At 48.0% G+C, this 25670-nt stretch overlaps 1 protein-coding gene across 2 annotated transcripts; it reads left to right on the top strand.

Moving 5' to 3' along the window:
* Nucleotides 1–1535: 1535 nt before the first annotated feature.
* LOC117365635 (synaptosomal-associated protein 25-like) lies at nt 1536–24320 on the top strand. 2 transcript variants are annotated; one of them, XM_033956224.1, is made up of 7 exons: nt 1536–1633; nt 4751–4792; nt 12279–12327; nt 14175–14292; nt 22354–22488; nt 23163–23307; nt 23505–24320. In XM_033956224.1, exons 1-7 carry the CDS (start codon nt 1580–1582, stop codon nt 23571–23573), a joined length of 612 nt encoding a protein of 203 aa, XP_033812115.1. In that variant the 5' UTR covers nt 1536–1579; the 3' UTR covers nt 23574–24320. The 2 variants fall into 2 exon arrangements, with proteins under 2 accessions (XP_033812115.1, XP_033812116.1); XM_033956225.1 differs by lacking the exon at nt 1536–1633 and adding an exon at nt 4461–4493.
* Nucleotides 24321–25670: the final 1350 nt, after the last annotated feature.

Raw genomic sequence — 25670 nt, 5'->3', positions numbered from 1 at the left:
GGTTGATTCTATAAAGGCGCCTAACTTAAACTCCCCTCCCCCATTTACAAAAAAGCACAGGAGGTTTTAGCACTGGCTCTGTGCTGCTCCGACGGTCTTAGAGTTCCTATGAACGTAGGACCAGCGCAGAGGATTCAGCACGTCGGCCAGCACTAAAAACCTCTTGTGCGGTTTTGTAAAAGGTGGGTAAATTGGCAAAATAGCCTTAGTAGCCTTAATAAATGGGAAAAAAATGAATTGGGTGATAGGCTCCTATCCGTTTCTATAAAAGATAGGCTCCTATCACATGGCTCTTAGCAGCACCAAACACCTAAGTGGGTGTTTCTAAGAACATGAGATTTGCTGGTGCTGGGTCAGACCAGTGATCCATCGTGCACAGCAGTCCGCTCATGGGGTGGCTCATAGGTCAAAGGCCAGTGCCCTATTTGAGTCTAGCCTTACCTGTGTATGTTCTGTTCCAGTAGGAACTTATCCAACCTTTTCTTGAATCCCTGAAGGGTTTTTTTCCCCTATAACAGCCTCCGGAAGAGCGTTCCAATTTTCTACCCCTCTCTGGGTGAAGAAGAACTTCCTTACGTTTGTAATGAATCTATCCCCTTTCCTCTCTGGGTGAAGAAGAACTTCCTTACGTTTGTACGGAATCTATCCCCTTTTAACTTTAGCGAGTGCCCTCTCGTTCTCTCCACCTTGGAGAGGGTGAACAATCTCTCTTTCTCTACCAAGTCAATTCCCTTCAATATCTTGAATGTCTCGATCACGTCCCCTCTCAGTCTCCTCTTTTCAAGGGAGAAGAGGCCCAGTTTCTATAGCCTCTCATTGTATGGCAACTCCTCCAGCCCCTTAACCATTTTTGTTGCTCTTCTCTGGACCCTTTCCAGTAGTACTATGGAAACATCTAGAGGCCACATCATATACAGTTTGATGGATTATTGACAGAACCTCATACTGCACCCTCTGTTGAACAGGGAGCCAGTGCAATTGCCTCAAAAGAGGCATCACATAGGCTATTCATGGTGCCCTAGTTAATAATCTGGTAGCTGAATTCATCAAAAGTTGTAGAGCTTTGCACTATAATTTTGTTATTCCTAAATACAGCACATTACAGCAGTCCAAACTACCCCAAATCATTGATTGTACCACAGTTCAAAAATCATAAGGCAGAAGCATTGACTTTATTCTGTACAACATATGCAACTGTCCATAACCTGTCTGAATAGTTTTTTAGATCCGACGGCTCATTGTCAGGGTAGCATCAAGCCAAACCCCTAAAACCAACATCTTTATGGCCAGAGTGTGACTAAGGCTAAGTGCGATTCTCCAAAAACGTAGGTGCCTGAAATGTGGGCCTTTAAAACCCTGGCCTACATTTCAGGTGCCTAAGTGCGACTGACACGCGGCCGGCGCCATTTTTCTAGGCGCAGGCCGATTTAGGCGCCATTTATCGAATCAACCCCAAAATGCTAGAAATATATGTGTTCTGTCTATGTCAAGCTTGCCGCTGCCCTCTTTTTCTCTCCTGAAATTCCTGCAGGTTATTCTGGTAGAGGACAGGAAGCGCGTGGGACCAAGAGACAGCAAGATGGAATCCGAATATCAGGAGATCCAGCGGCGGGTTAATCAGTTCACAGATGAGGTGATTGGCTTTAGCGTTTCTTCTCTTTCCATCTCTACAAAGACAGAAATTCTCTTGGAGGAATCAACGTGAGCAGGGTGGGAGAAAAGCTGAAGTGGTGGGCACCAGTGCCTTTACTGCAGTGGTATGCAAAGTGGGTGGTGGGGCGTGGCCTCTAGGCTCCTGCCTGAGAGGGAGGGGTGCTCAAGGAGCATCCAGTAGCACTAGAAAACAGTAATAAGCACAGATTATGGGCCAATTCAACACCAGAGCTAGTAGCTTTAAAGAGCCCAGATATCAGAGGCCTCTGTGTCATTCTCTAATTTGAGCTTGGCTTTACTAGTTCTTAGCCTACTGCTCTAACCATTAGGCTATTCTCACACACAGCTCTGGTACAGATAAAACAGAAGGCAAGGGGAAGAGGCTGGGGATGAAGGAAAATCATGCTTATCTAATTGGTTGTTCGTTGGATGGGTTCCAATCCCTACTCTGCTGGGTTCTTGTTGTCAAATAGATAGCATTATAGTAAGATGGAATATAAATATTGTTTACCTCCAAAGATGAAACGTTACCCTGGTGAGGGCTCACCCAATCGTCTCTGTCCTTAGCACCTTTTGGATTAATTGTTAGGCACAGTAAGAAGGTCAGTTCACTGCTAGTAAGGCACCCTGGATTCATAGCATCCAAAATGCAGTCTGGTGATTTTAAGAAAGGTCTATTTATTTATTTATTTATACTGCTCTTCCAGGAGAGCTCAGAATGGTTTCCATGAATTTATTCAGGTACTGAAGCATTTTTGCTGTCTATTCCTGTGGTTTCACAATCTATCTAATGTACCTGGGGAAATGGGGGGATTAAGTGACTTGCTCAAAGTCACAAGGAGCAGCGTGGGTTTGAACCTACAACCTCAGGATGCCGAGGCTGTAGCTTTAACCGCTGCGCCACTCTAGAAATCAAAATGTAGCAGAGGTGAGCCAAGTACAGGACAATGAAGCCATTGTGACATCACTGATGAGGTTGGCTCTTAGGCATTGGTGGAATGAGGCATTATGATGTCACAATACCAGCTCTGGTTACCAGAGGCTGAAACTCTTCACACTGTTTATTTATTCAATTTTCTATACTGTTCTCCCTAGAGAGCTCAGAACGGTTTACATGAATTTATTCAGGTACTCTAGCATTTTCCTTTGTCTGTCCTGGTTGTCTCAAATATCTAATGTACCTGGGGCAATGGGGGGATTAAGTAACTTGCCCAGGGTCACGAGGAACAGCACAACCTCAAGGTGCTGAGGCTGTAGCTTTAACCACTGCACCACAAACTCCCCCCAGGTATCAAAGTGAAGATAATTCAAAAGCAGCAGTTTATAGAACCTTCAAATACCCTAAGAGGTGGGGTGGGGTTCAAAATATTCCAACCAGGCCTAACTTGATGGGTGAAGGTCCTTACCTTCATGAGCTCAATGAAACACTCGTCCTAGTTTCCTTTCCTTCTCCACTTATACTGAATATCTCCAGAGCTACTCGCAGGTTTGGGAAGCCACAGCAAGCTGAGCTCCGAGAGAAGGAAGGGATTTTTCTTCTGCGCTGCATAGTTTCCCCAGGGGAAAAGGCTAGACCAGTGTGAGGAGCAGAGATGCTGTGGCTGAGCTGAAACATGGTTGATTACCAGGGCAGGATTAATTCGTCGAGGGCCCCTAGGCACACAAGTACACTGGGCCCCCCTGTCCCGCCCCACTATGCGCCCAGGCGGAAACAGGAAGCTGCGTCAGAGGGAAGCTTATGGCAAGCAGCACCGCTTGCACAATTACAGTTCCCGTTGCCTTTCTTACCCGCGTTGCTTGCTTGTCTTACTTTCCATCGATGGGGGAGGGCCGCGTTGCTGATCGGGGGGGGGGGGGGGTGGCCGCATTTCCGATCGATGTTGGAGGGGCCCATCACTGTTTGGAAAAAACAATGTTGATGCCCTCCTTCATCGGGCCCTCCCTGATCATTTCGGGCCCTAGGCACGTGCCTACTTGGCCTATTGGTTAACCCTGCCCTGTTGATGACGCATTCACACGAGCCCCAGTCCTTTCTTCAGCTTCCTTCCTCCCATTGCCACAGGATCTTCGGATCAGAGGGGTACAGCAGAAAATACTTAAAGGCGTGCGCACCCCAGTAAAAGCGCAGGAACCATGAAGGGCTCAATTTCATTTAAGTCGCTAACAGGTGCCAAAAATGTAGGTGTCAAAGTGGCACAACTGCGCACCAAATCTGTTATAGAATAGTAGCGCAAGTCCACAGTAACAAGACCGCTGATGTCATGTCTGTGTCTGGGATAAACGGTGGCCCCCTAAATAAGGCAGTTGCGCACGTAACAGCTAGCATTCCGTAAAGCGCGCACAAGGTTAGTCAGAACGTCACTGACGCGCCCCTTCCCCTCCCAGGTTAATACCCCCTTACAATTAAAGTTAGGTGCTCAGTTTACAGAATAGCAGCGTAAGTCAGTTACACACGCAACTGCTAATTAGTACCATTATTAACGCCAATTATTGTTATCGCAGGGCCGGCTCAAGAGATTACGGCGCCCAGGTCCATGCGCTGCCTTTGGTCCATGCCCCGCCCCACTCCGATCCATGTCCCGCCCCCTCCCCAACTAATTCCCTCCTTTCTACTCTGACGCTACTGCCTGGTCCCACCAGGATGCGGCTTCATAGGCCAGGATCAGTGTCAAGCAGTAGCGTCAGAGGAGGGAGGATGGAAGTGCTGCACTTCCCTACTCTGACGCTAACGCTAGTCCTCCCCCCTCGCGGCAGCTGGCCTATGAAGCCGCAACCTGCCGGTTCAGGGCAGCAGCGTCAGAAGAGCGAGGAGGAGGAGGGAACAAGCAGGGCAGCTTAACGTATGGGCCGGCGATTTCACGGATCTGGGTGTTTGGCGCCCTTTAGCGCCAGCGCCCTGGAACAGAGTTTCACCTGCTTATCTCCAATTAAGTGCTAATTTAGCTAATTATGTCACAAGTGTAACCGATTCTGTTCTTTTTAAGCGTTAATGATAGAAATTGCGGAAAATATATAAATATTAAAAAGTTTTACATGTATACTAACATCTTGCTTTCTGTTGTCCTCTCTCCTTACGCCCGCCTCTGTCCTTGCCCAGTCTCTGGAATGCACAAGGCGAATGGTGCAGATGGTGGAGGAGGTAAGAGCCAAAATATCCTTGGATTTCAGTCAAGGGGTTGCACCATTTTCTGAGTGATATTAGCTGTGAGGAAGCTCACACAGCCCTAGCCCCAGCAACAAGGTCTAGTTGACAGACCCACCAACACAAGTAGAAAATCCAGACAGAGATCTGGACAGCAAGAAGAGATGTATGTGGGAGATTTTAACCTAGCACAGGGGTAGGCCATTCCAGTCCTCGAGAGCTGGAGCCAGGTTTTCAGGATATCCACCATGAATATGTATGAGATGGATTTGCATGCACTACCTCCTTGAGATGCAAATCTATCTCATGCATATTTATTGTGGATATCCTGAAAACCTGACCTGGCTCCGGCTCTCGAGGACCGGAATTGCCTACCCTTGACCCAGCAGACGTGGGTTGGAATATTCTGTCTTGCAGAGTTTGGAAAGAGGTAGCGAGATCTCGGATCCCTTCACGGGGCTCTTCTCCAACAAATGGTAATGGAAACCATGAAAGAGGGGTGATGAACGGAGTTAGGCAGCCGCCTGAGTGCAGCCGATGATTGGACAACATGATTTTGTTTAACGGTAATGGGAGAAAGGGATCACACAAAAATCAAAGTCCTGGATTTTGAAAGTACCAACACTGTCTGTGATGAATCATCCTCACATGCATTAGGGCTCAATAACTTCACAGCTGTTGAGCTGACTATCCCTCTGTGCCACCCCCAACACCCCCTCCCCCAAAAGTGAACCGGTAACTCTTCCACAGCTTTCAATCTAGCACCTCTCCCTTGCAGCTTTCCTCTCTGGTTTGATTCAGCAATGCCACCCCACACTATCCAAAATTATACCCTTGGGGGTGATGCCTTTTTCCTCCATACCCAATCCAAAATCTCCCCCTTCTCCCCTTCAAGTTCCGACAACTCTCCCTCACAGCTTTCCTTCTCCAGACCCGAGAGGATGATTCAGTGTGGCCGTTTCATCGCAGCTTGAAACATCCAGCAATGAAATGGCCGCAATGAATCATCCCATTCCACTGGACAGAGGAAAATAAAGCCAGAAGGAAGTTAGATTCAAGAGATAATCTGGGGTAGTATAGACAAAAGCAAATGCAATGCACACTAATAAACAGACATCTCTATATTACATTACAGGGTGTATAGGGTTCTCCTAGGACAAGCAGGATGAGTCAGCCACATATGGGTGTTGTCCCAACAGCTCCCAATTTGCGGATAAGCTCTCCAATAGCTCAGAGAGATTTTTTTTTTTTTTTTCTCTCTCTCTCTCTCTCTGAGCACGTGCAGGGCCCGGGCCCCACTGGGCATGCCTGAGCCCTATCCATTTCCCCCTGCTTCCCCCTAATCCCCAGTCTTTAGTTTCTGCCCGTTCCCATCGGTCGGATTTTTCCACAGCTCTCCATCACCATTTTGTCTACAATCAAGACTTTTTCTACGTACCATCTTGAAGATGCCAGAAACATCTAAGAAATGTCCGGGCTGCAGGAAAAGGATGAGTACACTGGATCCTCACGATCTGTGCGTTCGCTGCTTGGGCCCAGCGCACGAGGAACAGTGTTGCTTGCACTGTGGCCGCCTGTCTCCACGGGCACGCAAGCTAAGGAAGAGGGCACTAAGAGACTTCTTGAAGCGAAGTGAGGCCCGAGAATCTTCCTCCAGCAGCTATCCTCATCGGAATGCTTTCCTTCTGCCTGCTTGTATCCGCACGCACGTAAGCCGAACCAGCCCTGCTTACCTTGTGCCTGCTTGTATCCGCACGCACGCACGTAAGCCAGCCCTCCTGGAACTGTGCCCACCTGTTTTCATGAGCATTCCAATTGAGGAAGAGGGCGCTGAGAAACTCCATGGAAAGGAGTGAAACCTAAGAATCAGCCTGGACAGCCTGATAGTAAGGCAGCAATGGGGTATGTAAAATTGGCAGGGGTAAGGAGCCTTCAGGATGCCCTGGCTCTGCCCTGACTCCCTGCATCAGCCATCAAGGTAAGTGCCTTATCTGCCTGCTCTGGGAAACTTCTGATAATCTCCCTCCCTACTCCCATTCTGAAAAAGAAAAAGAAACTCGATGCTTCTTTCCCTCTTGGGGACCTGCAGAGTCTGCAGTGCAGACCTCTCCCACCCCCCCCCTCCCCCTCATGTTGGGAAGAACTTTTGCAGCACGAGGAGTCTGCCTTTCTCATTAAGCTCCGGAGCTCAGACATGGGCAGGGCACTTGGTAAGCAATCCCAGAAGTGTCCCTCCTCCCTGTCTCAGCAACCAGCCATGATGGAAACCGCTGGCAACCAATTGCAGCACAGGCTTTTCCTTCCTCCCCGGCAACAGGGGCAGTCCCAGGGAACTCTTTTTAGAGTATGGTGCTGATGTCATCAGTGATGCGGCATGTCAGACCACGCCTCCCCAAAGGTGGGGGTTTGATACTCCTCGGCCTAAAGAGCTGTTCACTGCACTTCAGAAACCTAGGCAGAGAGTGCTTTTCCACAGCTCACAGCCAGCATGAGGGACTCTGCTACTATTTATTATTTCTATAGCGCTGAAAGACATATGCAGCGCTGTACAGTTTAATAAACAATAGGCAGTACAGCAGGAGAAGCCCACACAGGAGGCATCATCACCACTCCTCTTTTTCTGCCTCCAGGCACAGAGGGAAACGCAGCCAGGAGCACTGGCACAGATGAAGGGGAGCATCCTGCCCCCCTCTCTGCAGGCTCACCCCCCTCTCAATAAGGACAGAGAATGTCGGTGGGATACATGGAGCCACCCAACCAGTCAAGTGGAGCAGCAGATGAACCTGCGAACCACCAGGGGTGGGACCAGCAGCAACAGTTAACCCTCCTGCTGACCCAACTCCTCTCTCAGTGGGCAACACTCCCTCCAATGCCCCCCTTTAGAGGGAGCCACGCACAACAACATGGCGCGTTCCAGCGGCATGCCATGCACCCAAGCAATAGAGGAAGAAGCAACATACCAGCCTCCAGCCACGCCCTGAGTCACCACCCACAAAAATAAATAAATAACTATTTTTAAAAAAACAAACCCACAAACGAGGACTTACCCCCCCTCCAGTGCCCCACCAGGGAAGGACCTGAAAAACCCTGGATTCCACAGGGAAAAAGACCTTCGAGGGCACAATGCTGAGCGCACGAATTGCGTTCCAGATGCGGCTTTATCAGGAGGCCATCGAGAGAAAATAAATAAATAAAATAAAACAGGGACTCCAGCTCACCACCAAGCCGGTCCAGGAGTCTCTTTCTTTCCTCCTTCTAATTTAGAAGAATGCAGCTTTCGCCTCTCCAAGACGGCCTTTGAATTCTTTGAAACATCCAGCTGCACTGGGGGAAAAGCCATCCCTGCCCAGCGCTTAGCCTAGCCTTGTGCCTGGGTGCTCCATGATGAGAGTCTCTAGCAAATGCACCATGCACCATGTCCTGTTTGGGGACAAGGTTACGGAGACAGTCAACGGCACCAAAGATGACTTCACCACCCTTAGAACACTGGGCACACCCATGAAGACACCAGAGGAACTATCCTTGCATGTCTTTCACCGCCCCCAAGTGATACCCCAGAAAACCACACTGGCAGCAGTCCGTGCCCCAGTGCTCGCAACAGTAACATAAGTGCTACGCAAACAAGCGCTGCCCGAGGGGCAGAGGCAGCAAGGGCAGCCCTCTCCCCAAAACAAAAACAGAACCTTGACCACCCTCCGGCTCAGCAGGGGCCAGGGGAAGTAGGATCAGATTGCCTGCGAAGGCTTGGCCCAGGTCACCATCGACCATTGGGTCCTCAGCATCATCAAGCGGGACACCCTTCATCTGACGACCCAATTTTCTTGCAGCAAGGAGAGGACCTGCTTCGGGCAGAATCAATAGAGGCAGTGCCGAACAGAGGAGATCACCAAGGGGTTTTTACTCCAGGAACCCCCGCGTCCCCATGGACAAGGACAAACGCTCGATTCTGGATCTCTGCCAAGCTCAACAGGTGCATACACAAGGAACGATTCCAGATGCACTCTCTGGGTACAGTCTTGCCCCTGTTACAGCCCGAGTATTGGCTAGTATCCCTGGACTTACAGGATGCATACATTCACGTGCCCATGCACCCAGCCCGCAGGAGGCATTGTCGCTTCTAAAGCCAAGACAGACACTTCCGGGTTTTGAAAAGCTTGGAACAAATCACTGTTGGAAAGGAGGGCATCCGCACATGCATGGATGCGCTCCTTCCCGATGAGAGCAAGCAGCAAGGGGCGGGGCTTGGGTAGGGCTAGGGCGGGGCTGGGTGGAACTGGGTGGGCCTAGGGGTCTGGGTTGATATTCTGCAAATAACGGGATGGTTGGATTGGCTGGAGTGAGCTTGGACGGCAACTTCAGTATTTGGAACCTAGGACAATACGAGACTTTACAATCTATGGCCCAGAAATATCAAAGAAGAGACAAGTTAATTTAATCATGTATTTTTTAATGGGTATAACCTATGGGCAGACTGGATGGACCGTTCAGGTTTTATCTGCTGTCATTTATTATGTTACTATGTAAAGTCAGACGCTAAACATGTGAGCACTAAGGCCTTGATTCTAGAAATGGCACCATAAGTTAGATGGCAGTAGGCGCCCTACCACTGCCTAACTTGCCCTCCCTTTTTACAAAACCACGCAAATGTTTTTTTTGTGCTGCCCGATTTAGAGAAAAAATTTTTGATTTGATTCGATTCAGCCTATTGAATCGATTTTTCAATTTGATTCTCCCTCCAATACCCCTATGAGGCAACTTTTCGTTCCTCCCATCCCCTTTCGCAGAACTTCCCGACCAACATCCCCCCCCCCCCACCCCCGAGATCTGATATACCATCGGGTCTCTTAAAGCAGCAGCAGGTTAGCAGATACAGACACTGAACGGTAGTGCTGCCCAATTTCTGATTCAAATCAATTCACCGATTCACTTCGGGTAAATTAATTCGAATCGATTCTTTCTTTCTTTTTTTTTTTTAACCGATTCGTTGAGCAGCCCTCCTCCCCATGCCTTCAGGTCTCCTAAAGCAGGAGTGGCAGCGCTGCCTCTTGCTGGTCATCCAGTGCCGCTGCCGCTCCTGCTTTAAGGGGCAAGGGGGGAAGGATCAGTCGGAAAGAGCTGCATAGGCCTTTGCAGCGTCCTCCGGCTTCCCTCTGGCCTCCCGGTCTTACCTTTAGCTAATACGGCAGCCTGCAGAGAGGATCACTGGTGCTGTAGCGATCCTTGCAGACTTCTGTCGTCCTCAGCAGCATGTTACCTTTTCCGCAGTCCTGCTCCTCCTCTGACATCAGGGGCAGGATTGTGGCAGAGGTAACGTGCTGCTATGGACTATGGCAGCCTGCAAAGATCGCTACAGCATTGGTGATCCTCTCTGCAGGCTGCCGTATTAGCTAAAGGTAAGTCCGGGAGGACAGGAGGTAAGCCAGAGGACGCTGCAAGAATGGGGGAACATGCAGACCTTCAGGGGAACATACAGGCTTTCAGGGGGGACCAGGCCTTCAGGGGAACATGCAGGCCTTTGGGGGGGACTAGGTCTTCGGGGGTGGGGGGAGCCTGGTGTAGAAGTACAGAGAGGAAAGGGGGGGAGGGTTCAAAGAGATGTGCATATACCGGACTGGGGGGGAGGGAAGAAATAAGAACATAAGAATTGCCACTGCTAGGTCAGACCAGTGTTCCATCGTGCCCAGCAGTCCGCTCCCGCGGTGGTCCCCAGGTCAAAGACCAGTGCTCTAAAGGAGTCCAGCCTCACCTGCGTACGTTCCAGTTTAGCAGGAACTTGTCCAACTTTGTCTTGAATCCCTGGAGGGTGTTTTCCCCTATAACAGACTCCGGAGGAGAGATGGACATTGGGATGGAGGGAAGGAAGGAACAGAAATGGAAAGAAGTTGGACACAAGGGATGGTGTAGAGGGGGGATAGAGATACTGGATAGGAGGGTAGTGGGAAGAGAAAGGGAGAGCTGGTTGATCCTGGGGTGGTGGGGAAGGAGGGAGAGATGCTAGATGAAAGGGTAGTTGAGAAAAGGAGAGATGGTGGATCTGGGGTGGTGGGGTCCATCACTGCAGTTACGGGAATGGAGACGAAAAAAGGAAAGATGCCAGACCTCTGGGGGAGGGAAGGGAATTGGAAGGGGAGGACAGAAATGGAAGATGGATGGTTAGCATGGAGAAAGAAGAAAACGACAAATGGGCAGGAGACCCTAGCAAGCGAGTTATCAGAAGACAAACAGAAACCAGAGCCTGGAACCAACATGGTTCGAATAATGGGCAAACAACAAAAGGTAGAAAAAAATATGTCAAATTTGAAATGTGTATCCTGCCAGAGCTGATGTTAGACCGTGAATGTGAGCTAGGATTTAACAGAGAGAGGAAAAGTCTTTTTTTTTGTTTATTTTGTTTACACCACAGCGCCAGTGTGGGTAGAAGAGGGCAAAAGGAATGAAGAGGCTATAAAAGGGGTGAAGAGGCTATAAAATAAACCCACCAGGATGTTTGGGACAAAAAACACACTCAATTGGGCAGGAAAATCGAATCTAATTGAATTTTTTTTATCCTACTGAATGGTCTTTTTCGCAACCTGCCCCACCAGGGCTTCCCTCTGCTTTAATTGGTTTTAATTTGGTGCAGTAATTTACTGCGCCATTAAAAACTGATTGAAACCTCGTTAAAAAAAGTAGGTGCCGGAATCGCGTCTAAGCATGGCGCCTAAGATCAAAGTAGGCGTTAGTGGGGGGCGGAGATAACCTTAGGCGCTGGTAGCCGCGATTCTCAGTCAAACTTAGGTGTTGATAATGTAGGCCTTTAAAACCCTGGCCTACACCACTGGCACCTAAGTTTCTCTGTAGCCGTGATTCTGTAAACAGCACCTACATGTGATTGACACCCAATGTAGGCGTCATTTACAGAATCTGGCCCTAAGGGTCCGATTCTATAAACGGTGCTTAAAACACAGGTGCTGAGGAACGCGGAGCTTAGCGCATTTCAATCTTAAGTTAGGCGCCATTTATAGAATCGCACCTAGCGGTACTTGAAATGGACTTAAGCACTAGTAGGCATCCTAACCTGAGGCTTACCCTATTTATGCCAGGGGGTTTTTTTTGGCTTAAATACTGGTGCCTAAGTCCATAACAGGTGCCTAAATGCCAATCATGCTTATGATCTACCCCCCTAACCACGCCTACTTTCTGGCAGGAGCCTTGGACTAGGCGGCGGCGCCTCCCTGAAAGCGGTAGGCACCTACCATCCAATTAGTTAATGTGCGCCAGACAATTGCAGACGCACCATACACAGAATTGCCATTAAACTGTCGTGGAAATGGAGTGATATCTTAGAAGCCATCTCACGGTGCGGATGAGAATAACCAGGCTGACTGAATGGGTCAATTGGGGTGTTTTTTTTCTGCCATCATATTCTGTGTTACTGTATTAGGGGCCCAGTAACATGACTTTTTCTTTTTTTTTTTTTTTGTTTGTTTGTTTATGACAATAGAGCAAGGATGCTGGAATCAGGACTCTGGTGATGCTGGATGAGCAAGGAGGTGAGAGTGGGGCAGAGAGAGATGCCGCTGCAGAAGGGGGAGAGGGAAAGGGAGGGCAGCATGCAGATCTGAGGAACAAAGAGAGACCAGCACAGAGGTGCCACTGCAAAATGGTATGGAGAAAGGATAGCACGCAGCTCTGAGGAGCAAACAGACTAGACGCTGGCAGACGGCCAAAAGTGTCCTCGTCTCTTTTCTGACCCCCCTCCTAAAGCTCCCTTTCTCCAATGCCTTTTGGCGGAGAATAAAGAGAGGCCATTCCCTACTCTCCCTCACATCATAGTGCGTGGACCTGTGTATGAATCAAGTGAAGTTTCCAAGTTTTATTTAAAATTTGATAAAACGCTTATATAAAATTTTCAAAGCGATGTACATCAATAAAAATACACAGATAGGAACATATAATAGACAGGAAACTCTGAGAGACATGTTTTTCCCTACATGAGAGAGAAACTCCCCCCAGAGAGCTAGCAGGTGGCTGATGCCATCACCTGTGTCTTAGAGAAAGTGCGTGGCCTCCATGCGGGGAAGAAGGAAGGGGTGTTAGAGTGCCATCTGCTGCTGGAATGCAGAATCTATTTTATTAGAGAATATAGTGACCAGAGGAAGCTTTATTTGAAGTGCCGGAGCCTCACCTGTCCCCATCCTATCTGCTGCAGGGACTCACCTATCCCTGGTCTTTCCACAGAGACTCACCTTCCTCATCCTACCTGGCACGGGGACTCACCTGCCCCAGATCTTTTCATAAAGACTAAGCTGCACTCATCTTAATTCAAAAACTCCTCTTCCCTATCCCTAACCTACCATGATTGCCCAAAAATAAGACCTACCCTGAAAATAAGCCCTAGCATGATTTTCAAGGTAGGTCTTAATATAAGCCCTTCCCCAAAAATAAGAGCTAGTTATATCGACCCCGGAAGCCTAACCCGAATGCCCCTGGATTCACCAACAGCAGCGCTTTTCCTCGCTCTCGCCGTGCAGCTGAACCCCCGCTGACCTTCCCATATTTCTATCTCTCCCTCCCATCCAAACCCCGCCAACCCTCCCACCACGAGAAGACTGACATACCTCCTTCCTAACAGCAGCGTTGGCAGCACTCTAAACAGGCTGCTTTGCGATCTTCTCCCGCTGGTGATTCCCTCTGCCGCATCACTGGCGGGAGAAGGCCACGAAGCAGCCTGTTTAGAGTGCTGCCTATGCTGCTGTTTGGAGGGAGGTATGTCACCGGTCTTGCGAGATTGGCGGGGTTCGGACAGGAGGGAGAGATAGAAAGACGGGAGGGTCAGCGGGGGTTTGACTGTGCGGTGGGTGGGGGGGAGGGATGAAAAGATGCTGCTCGAGAGGAGAGAGTCTCAGTCATTGTACTATATGGTAAGACCAAATAGGTGAGTTCAGGATTTGAAATTTTAGAGATTTGGACTGTGGCTTGGGTATATGGTACCTGGCTGAGGACTGTACCTACGATGAGTGGAGTAAATCAAGTTAGCAGTGGGAAGATATAAAATATGGGAAAACTCCCTGGATAGTTGCAGATGAAGGTCTGTGTTGTCAGGATCCCAGTACTGCTTCTAATGGGGAGGGAGGGATTGAAACATGTTGCAGAGGGAAAGCATAAGGGGATGGGTGAGAGAGGAGGAAAGATGCTGCACATGTGGGGAGAGAAAGGAAAGAGGAAGAATTGGGGTGGAGGAGAGGAAGGGAGAGATGATCATTGTACATGAGAAAAATAAGACATCCCCCGAAAATAAGCCCTAGTGTGTTTTTCAGACCTAAAATTAATATAAGACAAGGTCTTATTTTCGGGGAAACACGGTAGATACTCATCTGTATCTTCTTGTTTTGCCCAGAACAGCTGGACCGTATTGATCAGGGCCTGGACCAGATCAACCAGGACATGAAGGAAGCTGAAAAAAATTTAATAGATATGGGGAAATGCTGTGGCCTTTGCGTGTGCCCCTGTGATAAGTAAGTTCCTAGGGAGGGGCATTGTCTGTTCAGGTCAGAGGGCAGGAAGTGAGGCATGTCAGGATTCTGTAACAGGTTGCCCAAAACTGGTGCTCAATTTTTCAATCCTCGCACAAGATGATTGGTTTAATAGGTGATAGTGATCAATAATTGGTATTAACAAGCACTTTTAATTGACAGTCATTAGGAGTTACATATGGATCTGCCCTACAATCTCTTCTATAAGATGTGTGCCTAATTCTCATAGCACACAACTCCAAAGGAGGCGTGGTCATGGGAGGAGCATAGATGGGTTGGGGTGTTCCCAGAATTTAGGCACAGTGTTACAGAATACATGCGTTTACACATTGAGTTACCAGATTTCTTCTCCATGAAAAGAGGACACGTGGCCCTGCCCTGTTCTTCACTAGCCCCGCCCCATCCTGCCCCAGACCCATCCTGTTCCGCCTCCAGCCACGACCCATTCTGCCTCCAGCCCCGCCCTGTTCCGCTTCCAGTCCCACCCCCTCATCACCTTTCCCAAGCTCGGAGCCATGTCTGGAGGGCCTCCGAGCATGCGTGGTGGTGATGCAATGACATCACACGTCATCGTGACACATCCGCGCGCACCCTGAGGCCCTCCATACGCGGCCCTGAGCTTGGGAAACCTGAACAAATAACCAGACGTTGAAAATCCATCTGAGCACCCAGACAGTCCTCTAAAGAGAGAATATGTCTGGGTTTTCCCAGACGTCTGGTAATCCTATTTACATATTTAATTGCCATGCTTGTGCCCAAAGTTAGTCATGAAATGTGTGCTAAGTTATTATCTATCAAGGCTGTTCGACAAGGAATAACATTTATAGAATTTGTGCTTAGCAGAGGAATTAGCTCTTAGAGGAGGAGTAGCCTAATGCATACTACTGTGGCCCAAGAACCAGGGGAATTGGGTTCCATTCCCAATGCAGCAACTTGTGACTCTGGGCAAGTTACGCAACCCTCCATTGCCCCAGGTTAAAAATAAGTATACATAAACAACCGAAAGGCAGTGCAGGCAGACTCCGTGTTAAGAACGAGTTACATTTTTTAAGTGTTTTAAGTCAGATTTGTATGTAACTCAGAACAGTGTAGTTACTTACCTGTAACGTAGGTTCTCCGTGGACAGCAGGATAGTCAGCCACATATGGGTGTTGTCCCAACACCTCCCAATTTGCAGATAAGCTCTCCAATAGCTCAGAGAAATTTTTTTTTTTTTTCTCTGAGCATGTGCAGTGCCCGGGCCCCACTGGGCATGCCCGAGCCCTACCCATTTCCCCCTGCTTCCCCCTAATCCCCAGTCTTTAGTTTCTGCCCGTTCCCATCGGTCGGATTTTTCTACAGCTCTCCATTACAACTTTTCTACTCAACTTGAAGATGCCTGAATCATCTAAAGAAACAACTGGGATGCAGGAGGAGGATGAACACACTGGATCCTCATGAATTGTGCGCCCACTGATTGGATCCGGCGCTCGAGGTTTCCGTGTGGCTTGCATTGTGCGCACATGTCACCACGTGCACGCAAGCTAAGGAAGAGGGCACTGAGAGACTTCATGAAGAGAAGTGAGGCCCGAGAATCTTCCTCCAGCAGCCATCCTCATCGGAGCGTAGCAGCAGGGGATCCACAGATGAATCCGGTGAGGAGCCTCCAGGACATCCTGGCTCAGTCAACCCCCCCGACTGCAACTTGCCCGGTCGAGAAATCTCTCCCGGAAGTCCTGCATGCTGTCGCTAGCCGCCAGCCCCTGCAGGAAGCCGATAGGAGTCTCACCAGACCGAGAGATCTCTCCAGGAGTTCCTGCATGTTGCTGCTTACAGCCAGCCTCCGCAGGGCATGAAGAGAAGTGAGGCCCGAGAATCTTCCTCCAGCAGCCATCCTCATCAGAATGCAGCAGCGGGGGATCCACATGCTACAGTGGCAAGGAGCCTCCAGGATGCCCTGGCTCAGCTAATCCCCCCGCCTGCACTTGGCCCGGTAGAGAAATATATCCTGGAGTCCCTGCATGTTGCCGCTTAGAACCAGCCTCTGCAGGGCAGCCAATAGGAGTCTCGCCAGACCGAGAGATCTCTCCAGGAATCCCTGCATGTTGCCACGCAGCCATCCTCTGCAGGGCAGCCGATAGGAGTCTTGCATGCTGCTGCGTAAATCCACAGCCTCTGCAAGCAACAGATCGGGGCTTTCACCCTCCAGACGGCATGCTGCCTCTTACAGCCAGCCTCTGAAGGGAGCCGATTGGGGTTCAAAGGTTTAAGTCAGATTTGTATGTAACTCAGAACCTGTAGATTTTAAGATTCTCGCTGCTTACCTCTGCTCCCAGCTGACAAAAGGGCCAACTGTCCCCAGTGTTCCCTCTAAGGTACAGCATGCACAGCCTCACACTGTTCTTAATGTGGCCAGGCATCATTCCTGAATTTGCTGCAGAAGTGTAGGAGCCTATGCCCCACTGGAAATACCGCTCAGTGTAATCAAATGAAGCCGCAACCGCGTTCTTAAGTACAAGTCATACTTAAGTCAGGCATCTGTAACTCGGGGACTGCCTGCACTTGACTCACATAAGAACATAAGAGTTGCCATACTGGGACAGACCGAAGGTCCCTCAAGCCCAGTAACCAGTTTCCAACAATGGCCAACCCAGGTCCCAAGTCCCTGGCAGAAGCCCAAAGAGTAGCAACATTCCAGAGCTGAGATTGTGATGTCATAATGCCTCATTCCACCAATGCCTAAGAGCCGACCTCATCAGTGATGTCACAATGGCTTGATTATTTCTATACAGGCAGTCCCCGGGTTAAGAATGAGTTATGTTTTTAAAGCTGTTCTTGTCAGATTTGTATGTAACTCAGAACCTGTAGATTTTAAGATTCTCAATGCTTACCTCTGCTCCCAGCTGACAAAATGGCCAACTGTCCCTAGGCCAGTGTTCCCTCTAAGGTACAGCACAAACAACCTCACACTGTTCTTAATGTGGCCAGGCATCATTCCTGAATCAGCTACGGGAGAAGTGTACGAGTCTATGCCACTAGAAATGGAGTCAGGTCAAAAGCGCGCCGCGACAAAGGCGCGCCCAGACAATTGAGCGCAGCGCGGAGGCGCTCGCCGCTCTAAATTACTGTTTTTAGGGCTCCGACGGGGGTGGGGTGGGGGGGGAACCCCCCCACTTTACTTAATAGACATTGCGCCGCGTTGTGGGGGCGTTGTGGGGGGTTGTAACCCCCCACATTTTACTGAAAACTGAACTTTTTCCCTGTTTCTAGGGAAAAAGTTCAGTTTACAGTAAAATGTGGAGGGTTACAACCCCCCAAACCCCCCACAACGCCGGCGCGATGTCTATTAAGTAAACTGGGGGGGTTCCCCAACAAAAACCCCCGTCGGAGCCCCTAAAAACTGTAATTTTGTGCGGCGCATGCCTCTGCGCTGTGCTCAATTGTCGGCGCGCGCTTTTGTCTTTCACGCCGTTGTCTATGAACCCTAGAAATACTGCTCAGTGAAATCGAATGAAGCCGCAACCACGTTCTTAAGTATGAGTCATACTTAAGCTGGGCATCTGTAACTCGGGGACTTCCTGTATATCAAATCCCATCCCCTTTCCTTATCATCCCAATGCCTAACTTTGCATAACCTATCCAGAATTCCCCCCCACCCCCATGTGGCATGTTGTGACCCTCAGGGTGTAAGTCTTCTGCAGCCTCTATCACAGACATGTCAGATTGCAGCAGGTCTAACACTTTCAGGGAAATTCTATAAAGGGCGCCCTAATCAGTGAAGCCTAATGATGGCTAATTGAATTCTGCGCAAAACTTAATTGGTTTAATTGGCTTGGCAATTGACTACGCCAATTAAGTTTTGCGACTCCTAACTGAATTCTGCGCAAAACTTAATTGGTTTAATTGGCTTGGCAATTGACTACACCAATTAAGTTTTGCGACTCCTAAATGAATTCTGCGCAAAACTTAATTGGTTTAATTGCCTTGGCAATTGACTACGCCAATTAAGTTTTGCGACTCCTAACTGAATTCTGCGCAAAACTTAATTGGTTTAATTGGCTTGGCAATTGACTACGCCAATTAAATTTTGCGACTCCTAACTGAATTCTGCGCAAAACTTAATTGGTTTAATTGCCTTGGCAATTGACTACGCCAATTAAGTTTTGCGACTCCTAACTGAATTCTGCGCAAAACTTAATTGGTTTAATTGCCTTGGCAATTGACTACGTCAATTAAGTTTTGCGACTCCTAACTGAATTCTGCGCAAAACTTAATTGGTTTAATTGCCTTGGCAATTGACTACGTCAATTAAGTTTTGCGACTCCTAACTGAATTCTGTGCAAAACTTAATTGGTTTAATTGGCTTGGCAATTGATTACGCCAATTAAGTTTTGCGACTCCTAACTGAATTCTGCGCAAAACTTAATTGGTTTAATTGCCTTGGCAATTGACTACGCCAATTAAGTTTTGCGACTCCTAACTGAATTCTGCGCAAAACTTAATTGGTTTAATTGGCTTGGCAATTGACTACGCCAATTAAATTTTGCGACTCCTAACTGAATTCTGCATAAAACTTAATTGGTTTAATTGGCTTGGCAATTGACTACGCCAATTAAGTTTTGCGACTCCTAACTGAATTCTGCGCAAAACTTAATTGGGCTAATTGGCATGGTAATTGACTAGGCAATTAAAAACCAATTTTAAAAAATTAATCAATTTAGGTTTCACACGGAATACTGCGCAGCACCTACTGGCGCCTGATGACACCTGCCTGAAAAGTGGTTAGGGACGGAGAATAGGAGTGGTTGACAGGCGTTGCTAGACTTCTGCGTTAGGTGCCAGGAAATTAGGCCAGGAAAACCCTGGCCTAATATAACAGCACCTACAACTGGGATGCCTACGCCCGCTTAGGCGCAGCTTAGGCGCTGTCAGGTGTGATTCTAGAAACGGTGCCACACAGTCGATTGACAACTGGCACCTACATATTAAGCACCGTTTATAGAATCAGATCCGTTGTGTCCGAGGAGGAGAGCACCCAGTTAGCTCAGTTCCAGCTTTTCAAGCTGGGACCTTGGCAGTGGGAAGACTTATGTTTTTTAAAAATATATATTTATTAGATTTTTCATACTTAATTACCAAGCATTACTTGTACAGAAAGCAATACACTTCTCCCTCCATATTCACGGTTTTTAGCTTGCTGGCTCCTCCACCCAAATTACATCAGCTTGCATAGAGAAATCGCTGATTCCAAGCGTTTACAGAGAAAATCGCTGATTCCCAGCACTTTGTTCACCGTGTTTTGCCTCTCCTTCAGGAACAGACCAGGTCTCCCACCATGTTATTTGCGGTTTCACCATATTCACGATGATTTTTAATAGAAAACAGGAAATAACATATAAAAAAGTTATTCACGGTTTTTCAGTATTTGCAGTTCTGTTAATCCCCTATCACAGCAAATACGGAGGGAGAATGTATTAGACATATACACATTCCATCATAATAAACGATATCAAGAAAAAATAGATTTGGCTAATTATGCTCAAGTCCTCAAATTGGATCCAAAATGTTATAGTCAAGCGAGAAAAGAAGAAAATTCAATGAGAATTAAGGCTGGTTTAAGCATTGAGTAAAGGTGTATATTCCATCTAAACAGGGCTCACATTTTTTCCTTTTCCAAGCGGGACAATGACAAAAAGGTTGTCAGCTGGCTTGGTTCAAAAAAGACATATTTAACAGCACGATATACAACAAAACATTTACAAGGGTGCCGTAATTAAAAACGGCAAATATGTGATCCCAGGTTTCATGAACAGAAATTCACGGCATCTCTCGTGTCAAATCAGGAAACATTTGTACTTTAAGACTTATAAATTCTTTTTGTCTGATTTTAAAGAAAAGTTTTAACAACCGTGGGAAAGACCTATGTTAGTGAGCCAAACGAATTTGCACTTTAAAGATAATTGTTTATTACATGTGATATATTGCCTTATTTGCTGAGCAAGTCAAGGCAGTCTACAATTTAAAAAACATACAGGGAAAGGAACAGGATAGAAGGGTTCATAGACAACGGCGCGAAAGACAAAGGCACGCCCAGACAATTGAGCGCAGCACGGAGGCACGCGCTGCTCAAAATTACTGTTTTTAGGGGCTCTGACGGGGGGTTTTGTTGGGGAAACCCCCCACTTTACTTAATAGACATCGCGCCGGCGTTATGGGGGTTTTGGGGGGTTGTAACCCTCCACATTTTACTGTAAACTTAACTTTTTCCCTAAAAACAGGGAAAAAGTGAAGTTTTCAGTAAAATGTGGGGGGTTACAACCCCCCACAACGCGGCGCGATGTCTATTAAGTAAAGTGGGGGGGGGGGTTCACTCCCACCCCCCTGTCGGAGCCCTAAAAACATTAATTTTGAGCGGCGCGCACCTCTGCGCTGCGCTCAATTGTCTGGGCGCGCTTTTGTCCCGGCGCGCTTTTGTCCCGGCGCGCTGTTGACCTGACACTGGATAGAAGCCATCATTCACACTTCAGTACATAGTCCTAAAATAGTATAGTTAATTCTATGTAAAACTTAATTGGCGTGCTAATTGAATATGCGATTAAAAACTGATTTTAAAAAAAATTAATAATAAAAGAAAACAAAAGAAAGGAAAATCAAGTGATACATTTTTTTACCGGATTAACATAATACATTTTTGACAAGTTTATGAAGACAGAACCTCCTTCTTCAGGTCCAAAATGAGCAAAACACATCTTTTGATATTGTCATTTTATTTTGCTGAAGAAGAGGGTTCTGCCTTTGAAAGGATTACTAGACGTCCGGGTTTATCCAGACATGTCCTTTTTTTTTTTTAGAGGACTTTTCCAGGCATCTGGACTGCTTTTCAAAACCCAACACTTTGTCCAGGTTATGGAAAGCATGTACAGATGCCCTCCAGACGTAGCCCAAAGAGACAAGGTTTGTGTAGGCGGAATAGGGTGGGGTAGGGCTTTGGGCTGAACGGGGTGGGGCCACACATTCTCTTTTTGCCCAGCAAAAATCTGGTAACCCTAGCCCAGGGGTAGAGAACTCCGGTCCTCGAGAGCCATATTCCAGTCGGGTTTTCAGGATTTCCCCAATGAATATGCATTGAAAGCAGTGCATGCAAATAGATCTCATGCATATTCATTGGGGAAATCCTGAAAACCCGACTGGAATATGGCTCTCGAGGACCGGAGTTCCCTACCCCTGCCCTAGCCTTTGAAAGCTTGTCAAAAGCTGTATTAAATTAGTCCAATAAAAAAAGTAACGCCTTCTTTTTCTCTCTTTTGTTTCATTTCTATTTATTGCCTAAATTAAAAAAAAAATCGAGCTCCAGAGAAACAATTAGCTGACAACCTTATCTGGGGGACTTTTGAAGACCTAAAGCAGGGGTGTCCAATGTCAGTCCTCGAGGGCCGCAGTCCAGTCGGGTTTTCAGGATTTCCCTAATGAATATGCATTGAAAGCAGTGCATGCACATAGATCTCATGCATATTCATTGGGGAAATCCTGAAAACCCGACTGGACTGCGGCCCTCGAGGACCGACATTGGACACCCCTGACCTAAAGGCTGCGGGTTGCTCCAGGCAGGGGTGTGTAGTTCTCCTCTGTATTGTTTGTTCTCTGGCTGTATTGTGTTATTTAAGCACTGTCAGGTGCAGACCCTGCATGTATTTCTCTTACTGGGAGATCCCTAAAATCTCCAATTTCCATGGGAACAGCATCACCAAACCCGTCCGCCTCTGTGCTGTATGGCCAGGAATAGACTCTGTGAGCAATTGAGAGGAAGGGAGACGCCTCCCCCGCAGCCATCCTTACATGTGCAGCTCGGCACTGGGGAGAGATAGAGGGAGCAAGGGTGCAGGAAGAATTACTGTGGGAAGGATAAGACATGAAATGGCAGTGGCGGTGCTGACCAAAGGGAAGGGGGGAGATGAACAACTAAAGAAGGGCTGCCTCAATTCATTAGATGAACGGAATTTCCTTACCTTTAATGTTTTGATTCCCCTCCCCCCCCCCTTTTTTTCCCCCTCCTGTTCTCCCCAGGCTGAAGAATATCAAGTCCAGTGAAGCCTACAAAGCAGTTTGGGGTAACACACAGGATGGGGTGGTCTCTTCCCAACCCTCCCGAGTCACTGATGAGAGGGAACAGATGGTGATGAGTGGCGGCTATATCCGCAGGTAACACCTCTCCTCACAATCCTATCTCTCTGCCAGTATGACCTCTCCCCATATCCCTATACCTCTTCTGATAAGACCTACTCCCACTTCCCGATTCCTCCATAGGTATGAACCTTTCCTACAGCCCTGTCCCTCCGTCACTAAAACCTTCCTCCACAGTCCTATCCCTCAACAAGTAAGACCTGCCCCACTGCTCTATCTCTCTGCCAGTAAGACCTGCAGGCCTATCCTTCTGCTGGTAGGACTTCTTCCCATAGCTCAGTCTTTCTGGACATCTGACCTCTTTCCCACAACCTTGTCCCTTTGCCAGAAAGACTTGCTCCTGTACAGTGGTATAGTGAGGAATTTTGATGCCTGGGGCGGTGGTGCTCGGCATCACCACATCGTGCACCCCCCTCTTCCCTGTCACTTGAGCACCCCCGTGTGCCGAGTCTGGCATGAGCAGCAAGTGGAAGATGCTGCTCGTGCCGGCGAATATTTAAAGAGGTATGCGGGGAAAGGAGAAGAAGAGAGGCGCTGGTGCCTCCTCCCCAATAAAGACGGCACCTGGGTCGGTCTGCCCCCCCCCCCATTTCTACGCCATTGCTCCTATAGCCTTGTCCCTCAGCCTGTTCTTCTGCGGGTAAGAGATGGCGGTCAGTATTAAGGGCAGCTTTTGGTGTTTTTGGCCTTAGGGTGACCAATGACGCTCGGGAAGATGAGATGGAGGAGAATCTGGGTCACGTGGGCAGCATCCTTGGGAACCTCAAGAGTATGGCGCTGGATGTAGGGAATGAGATAGACATCCAGAATAAGCAAGTTGACAAGATCGTGGGGAAGGTGAGATGGATGTGAAGGGACCTCCATGGTTCTCACTTTCTATTATAAGGGAGGAGACAGGAGAGCTCTCCAGTCTCTTTTGAGCATGGAAAATGTGAAAAGCATCATTCAAGAGGTTTCTTTGTCTCTCTGTGAGGGGATGTTGCTTAGACGATCCCATATGAACTCACCACCTCTTCCCCTTTTCTCTCCCTCAGGTCATTGTAAATGAGGATCGTATCCAGGAGGCCAACACAAAAGCAAAGAAAATCCTCAAGAATGCCTGAGGGATATCTCTCTGCTGAATCCATACATCTTTCTCCTATACCTGCCCCCTCAGCTCATCCAATTCCTCTGCTGTGTCTCCTCCTCCACCCCAGCCATCTGGTTTCTCATCTATGCACACTCTCTCCTGCATACCAGTGCTTCTCTTGTAACCATTCCCCCATGATTACCAGTCCTGCCCCTCCTGCTGTATTCTCTTCCTTTAGCCTGGTTGATTCTCTGGTATATCTACTCCCCCCAATCTTGATTTATCCTCCTACTGTATCTACTTACCCCAACCACTCCCCTTCCAGCAAGGCTTGTTTTTTTTTCTGTATCTGCTTCACCAAACCCTATCTGATTTATGACCCCCTCCTGCCCCATCAGTACCACTTTCTTTGTTTCCCAGCATTCCATGAGTGCCCATCCCTCCTGTATTTGCCACTTACCCCTAGCCCAGACAATTCTCTGCTGCTCCTTCTCCCCTCAGCCTGGTCTCTCTGATTGTGCATGTACCATCTGGACCCGGGGTGAACCTCACCTGCATGGCACGAATGCTTTTCTCCAAGCTCTGCCCCTTCACTGCTTTTGTCGGCAACCTGTAATTCCACTTCTGTTCTGCTGGATGTATTGAGCTAGAAAAAAGTTAAATGAATACAGGAGCCTGGGGGTGAGGTGAGAGAGAAGGAGCCACCAAACTGCAGGGGAAGTAGGGAAACTACTCAGGGAGGGAGGGGGAGGAGGGGATAATGGGACAGACTGAAGGTCCATCATACCCAGTATCCTGTCTCCTACACTGGCCTAACCCAGGTCCCAAGTACCTGGCAGAAACCCAAAGCGTAGCAACATTCCAGGGCTGAGATTATGATGTCATAATGCCTCATTTCACCAATGTCTAAGAGCCAGTCTCATCAGTGATGTCACAATGGCTTGATTATTCTATACTTGGCTCATGTAAGAACATAAGAGTTGCCATAATGGGACAGACTGAAGATCCATCAAGCCCAGTATCCTGTTTCCAACAGTGGCCAACCCAGGTCCCAAGTACCTAGCTAGGAGAATCATTGCACTGAAGAGGAGGTATTGCACTACTGTAGGAATAAAAAGTAAAGGGGAAACTTTTGCACTGAGAACGATTGAGAAGCTATTACACTGCCAGGGCCTGGGAAATCATTGCACTATGGGTAGGGGAGGGAAGGGAAGGAAATTTAAGAAGAATCCAGTGGCACTGATACAATGTGAGCTAAACCAGGACTGGCTTAGCATGTCCTTCATGACCTGGACCACTGAACACAAGAGAATGTCAACTTCTGCACAACCACAACAAGTCCAAATGAACAGCAGAGAAATCCAAGTCTTCAAGCCAAAGGAACATAAGAATAGCCTTACTGGGTCAGACCAATGGTCCATCAAGCCCAGTAGCCCGTTCTCACGGTGGCCAATCCAGGTCACTAGTACCTGGCCAAAACCCAAGGTGTAGCAATATTCCATGCTACCAATACAGGGCAAGCAGTGGTTTCCCCCATGTCTTTCTCAATAGCAGACTATGGACTTTTCCTCCAGGAACTTGTCCAAACCTTTCTTAAAACCAGCTATGCTATCCGCTCTTACCACGTCCTCTGGCAACGCGTTCCAGAACTTAACTATTCTCTGAGTGAAAAAAAACTTCCTCCTATTGGTTTTAAAAGTATTTCCGTGTAACTTCATCGAGTGTCCCCCTAGTCTTTGTAATTTTTGACGGAGCAAAAAATAGATCCCCTTGTACCCGTTCTACTCCACTCAGGATTTTGTAGACTTCAATCATAACTCTCCTCAGCTGTATCTTTTCCAAGCTGAAAAGCCCTAACCGTTTTATTCTTTCGTCATACGAGAGGAGTTCCATCCCCTTTACTATCTTGGTCGCTCTTTTTTGAACATTTTCTAGCACCACTATATCTTTCTTGAGTTAAGGAGACCAGAATTGAATGCAATACTCCAAATCAGGTTGCACCATGGAGCGATACAGGGGCATTATGACATTCTTAGTCTTGTTAACCATCCCTTTTTAAATAATTCCCAGCATCCTGTTTGCTTTTTTGGCCACCGCCGCACATTGGGCAAAAGGTTTCATCGTATTGTCT

The sequence above is a fragment of the Geotrypetes seraphini genome, chromosome 8, assembly GCF_902459505.1.
Source record: "Geotrypetes seraphini chromosome 8, aGeoSer1.1, whole genome shotgun sequence".
Lineage (NCBI taxonomy): Eukaryota > Metazoa > Chordata > Amphibia > Gymnophiona > Dermophiidae > Geotrypetes > Geotrypetes seraphini.
The sequence above is the reverse complement of the archived record's forward strand: the minus strand, read 5'-3'. Positions and strand labels throughout refer to the sequence as shown.